Source organism: Oncorhynchus masou, chromosome 16 (genome assembly GCF_036934945.1).
Source record: "Oncorhynchus masou masou isolate Uvic2021 chromosome 16, UVic_Omas_1.1, whole genome shotgun sequence".
In the NCBI taxonomy this organism is placed as follows: Eukaryota; Metazoa; Chordata; class Actinopteri; order Salmoniformes; family Salmonidae; genus Oncorhynchus; species Oncorhynchus masou.
This window is the reverse complement of record NC_088227.1, coordinates 34,752,091-34,756,124: the sequence shown is the minus strand read 5'-3', so window position 1 is coordinate 34,756,124 and position 4,034 is coordinate 34,752,091. Positions and strand designations below refer to the sequence as shown.

The following is a 4,034-nucleotide window of genomic DNA, read 5'->3' as shown; positions in this document are numbered from 1 at the left end:
GTGCCCATTTTACAGGGGCCTGACAGAGCCAGTGTGCCCATTTTACAGGGGCCTGACGGAGCCAGTGTGCCCATTTTACAGGGGCCTGACAGAGCCAGTGTGCCCATTTTACAGGGGCCTGACAGAGCCAGTGTGCCCATTTTACAGGGGCCTGACAGAGCCAGTGTGCCCATTTTACAGGGGCCTGACGGAGCCAGTGTGCCCATTTTACAGGGGCCTGACAGAGCCAGTGTGCCCATTTTACAGGGGCCTGACAGAGCCAGTGTGCCCATTTTACAGGGGCCTGACAGAGCCAGTGTGCCCATTTTACAGGGGCCTGACGGAGCCAGTGTGCCCATTTTACAGGGGCCTGACGGAGCCAGTGTGCCCATTTTACAGGGGCCTGACGGAGCCAGTGTGCCCATTTTACAGGGGCCTGACAGAGCCAGTGTGCCCATTTTACAGGGGCCTGACAGAGCCAGTGTGCCCATTTTACAGGGGCCTGACGGAGCCAGTGTGCCCATTTTACAGGGGCCTGACGGAGCCAGTGTGCCCATTTTACAGGGGCCTGACGGAGCCAGTGTGCCCATTTTACAGGGGCCTGACGGAGCCAGTGTGCCCATTTTACAGGGGCCTGACGGAGCCAGTGTGCCCATTTTACAGGGGCCTGGCAGAGCCAGTGTGCCCATTTTACAGGGGCCTGACAGAGCCAGTGTGCCCATTTTACAGGGGCCTGACAAATCTGAAGCAGAAGCTCTCCATCTATCTGGGAGCTAACGAGGGTATGCAGTAGCAAGCCTGTCTGCAGGACGACAAAGGACTAAATACTAGGCTGTCAACAGTGCACATAGACGACTGAGAAAAAGAGCTCTCTTTACTCAAACACTCCATGGGTTAATTTATATCAACACATTATAGTGTACAGAATTTTGATACATACAAAAGTGATTTTTTCAGCAGAATTGTTAAGAAATATGGAAGCTTAAACCATAACCTCTTTTAATTTAGTGTCCAAGAAGAAAAATTAACATGAGCTTTTCAAAAGACAATATTACCTTTTACATTTCAATTAGTCAGCATGTCCCATTCATAGTCCTTCTCTAGGATAATAATTTAACATTATAAAATGTTAAGTTAAAAGGGGCTCTATGACAATCAAATACTTCCTAGATCACATTTAGATTAATCTTCTACACCAGACTGTCATTATTTAGCGCCTTCATTAGCACATAAATAATCTTTAGGATCGTGAACCCGAATGGAGTCTGTAGCTATTCATAATAACTCTACATAAATCAACACATTAATTACAACAGGAGTTAGATAAAGCTAAGGAATATTGCCAAACGGACCTCCACATAAACCTCCTGATGATTGGGAACAGATGTCTGCCGGTAATTACAAGTTAAATGAAGACAGAAGTCAGCTGTATATCCCTGGTCACTTTTTCACCTCATTTGATTTCTCAGCAATAACTGGCAGAGATCCATTCAGTTTCAAGACAGAACATATTTACAATAAGCAAAACCATCTGAAGATGAAATGTTTCAGTCTGGATCAGTTCTTTCAGAGGACAGACAGATATCCAGACAAACTCTTGTCATGTCACAGTTTGCTTCACAAGTTATGTACATTGTATCCTTTGAGTGGCCAGTCTTCCACTGGAGTTGAAATTTACCGTCAGGAAATATTTATCCGACAACCTTCATTTTAACATTGTCCCAAACACTTCTTTTGCCCTCTTCCTGAATTGTCTCCCCACAATGACGTACAGGAAGGGGTTGATGGTGCTGTGGGCGTACGCCAGGTAGGTGGACAGCTGTATGGTAATGTCCAGAATGTGACCCCAGAGGCATCCTGGCGTGACTTGGAAGTAATCCAGCGTGTCCAGGAAGCGCACTACCTGGTAGGGTGTCCAGCAGATGAGGAAGACCGTGAGGACAGTCAGGACCAGTTGTGTGGCCTTCCTCTCTGACCTCACCCCGGGAGTTTTTCTGATCTGACCGTCTTTCAGACTGGTCACGATGTGGCGGCTGCAGTACGACACCACTATCACCGGAAGTAGGAACCCAACCACGTTATTGGTGACGTTGCGCTGGATCTCCCAGTCCGGATGGGGGTAGGCCAGGACGCAGGCCATCACTCCCGCCTTGGCCACGTATTTCACCCTGCGGAAGACCAGGATGGGCAGACTCAGCAGGAACCCCACGATCCATATCCCCAGGCAGATGCGTTTGGCCCAGGCTGTCCTCCGCAGTCGGCTTTGGAACATGGGCCGGACCAGAGCCAGGTAGCGATCAACGCTAACCAGCACCAGGAAGAAAACACTACAGTAATAGTTCATGGAGATTGCCACATTGACCAGCTTGCATATGGGCTCGCCGAACTCCCAGTGGTAGTTGTTAGCGATGGTGGCGGCCCAGAAGGGTAAACAGGACACCATGACCAGGTCTGCAACCGCCAAGTTGCCCAGGTAGACATCAGCCACGGTGCATGGCTTCCTCTGCAAACAGAAGACACAGAGGACCAGACCGTTGGCCACTACGCCCACCACGCTGAGCAGAACCATGAAGACCGGCTGGTAGGAGGAAAGCCAGTCCCAGGCTACTGTGTAGTTGGTGCAGTTATAGGGGTCCAACTCGGTCCAGTCCAGCTTTGTGTCTGGGCCCTCAGTGGGGAAGAGACCCTCGGTTGTGTTCAGGAACATTGGGAAACTGGACAAATGTTTTATCTACGTATTTTCTCAATGTTTTTTCACGTTGGAACAATCATTGAACTGCAACATCCTTAGAAAAAAGAGACAACACATGAGAATTCACCAGTGGAGATTGGTGGGAGGAGCTATAGGAAGAGGGGCTCATTGTAATGACTGGAATGGAGTTAATGGATCAGAGTCAAACGTGTGGTTTCCATATGTTTTGATGTGTTTGATACCGTTCCATTAATTACATTCCGGCGATTACCGTCGATCTGGAACCCACATAAGGAGTGTTTCCTGCTCTCTCTGGTCATACCTATTACTTTTAACAGCGGAAAAGTGAAATACTGGACATGAATAATGAGAAACAGACACCGGCATAATTTTCATTGATGCTCAGGAACCCTGCAAGTCTGCTAACATTAAGTAAACCTGGATTCATTCTGACAAGACAAACACAGTACTGCCATGACTTGTAAGTTAGTCCATTACATAACTGAAACAATAGCACATTTCAAAACTGTTCAACTAAGCTCAGACCTCTGTTTAGCTTCTGTGTGCTCCATGTTCATACAGTACTCATTTTCCTGACCATAAAAATGGCCCATACATTATATGTTGATGTGTGTATCCACATTTTTGCTATTTCTAACTTGGATCTGTTACAATTCAGCCACTTTGAATCATCTCTCATTCTCACATTCTTAGAATAACTTGTTTTCATTTGGCCAACATTTTGTAGGCGCCTCATCTAATACACTTTCCGAACATAAAACATTGTCGTTAATCATTATGAATTATCTTTACCCTTTCATCTTTTTTATTCCATGAAGATGCCAATTGGCTTTAATGTTAACTCACCTTATCTCCAGAGCTCTGTGGTCTCCTTCCTGATGTACACGTCCTCTGTGTTTATTCCCTATGTATCATCACCATGAGCATCGCTCCTCAACTGAAGAGTGTTCTGAGAGGATGAACACTCTTATTTGAGCCGAACACAGATCATTACAATGTCGTCACTCTGCCCTCAAACAAAGACCATTTTTTTTCTCTATGTAAACCTAGTTCTTTCTGGCTCACTGAACAAAAATATAAACACAACATGAAACTATTTTTACTGAGTTACAGTTCATATTAGGAAATCAGCAAATTGAAATAAATTCATTAGGCCCTAATTGATGGATTTCACATGACTGGGAATACAGATATGCATCTGTTGGTCACAGATACCTTAATAAAAAGGTAGGGCCGTGGATCAGAAAACCAGTCAGTATCTGATGTGACCACCATTTGCATCATGCAGCGTGGAACATCTCCTTCACATAGAGTTGATCAGTCTGTTGATTGTGGCCTGTGA

General features: G+C 46.0%; 1 protein-coding gene across 1 annotated transcript; it reads right to left on the bottom strand.

The window, feature by feature from the left end:
• Positions 1 to 939: 939 nt before the first annotated feature.
• Positions 940 to 3,623, bottom strand: LOC135557240 (B2 bradykinin receptor-like). Its single transcript, XM_064990442.1, has 2 exons — positions 3,539 to 3,623; positions 940 to 2,765 (listed from the first exon to the last, which is right to left on the bottom strand). The coding sequence occupies exon 2, from the start codon at positions 2,684 to 2,686 to the stop codon at positions 1,685 to 1,687; it is 1,002 nt and encodes a 333-aa protein (XP_064846514.1). The 5' UTR covers positions 2,687 to 2,765; positions 3,539 to 3,623; the 3' UTR covers positions 940 to 1,684.
• Between the last annotated feature and the right edge of the window lie 411 nt (positions 3,624 to 4,034).

Bases quoted from the DNA above. Each gene is read 5' to 3' on its own strand.
- LOC135557240 (XM_064990442.1), bottom strand. From the start codon at position 2,686: ATGTTCCTGAACACAACCGAGGGTCTCTTCCCCACTGAGGGCCCAGAC.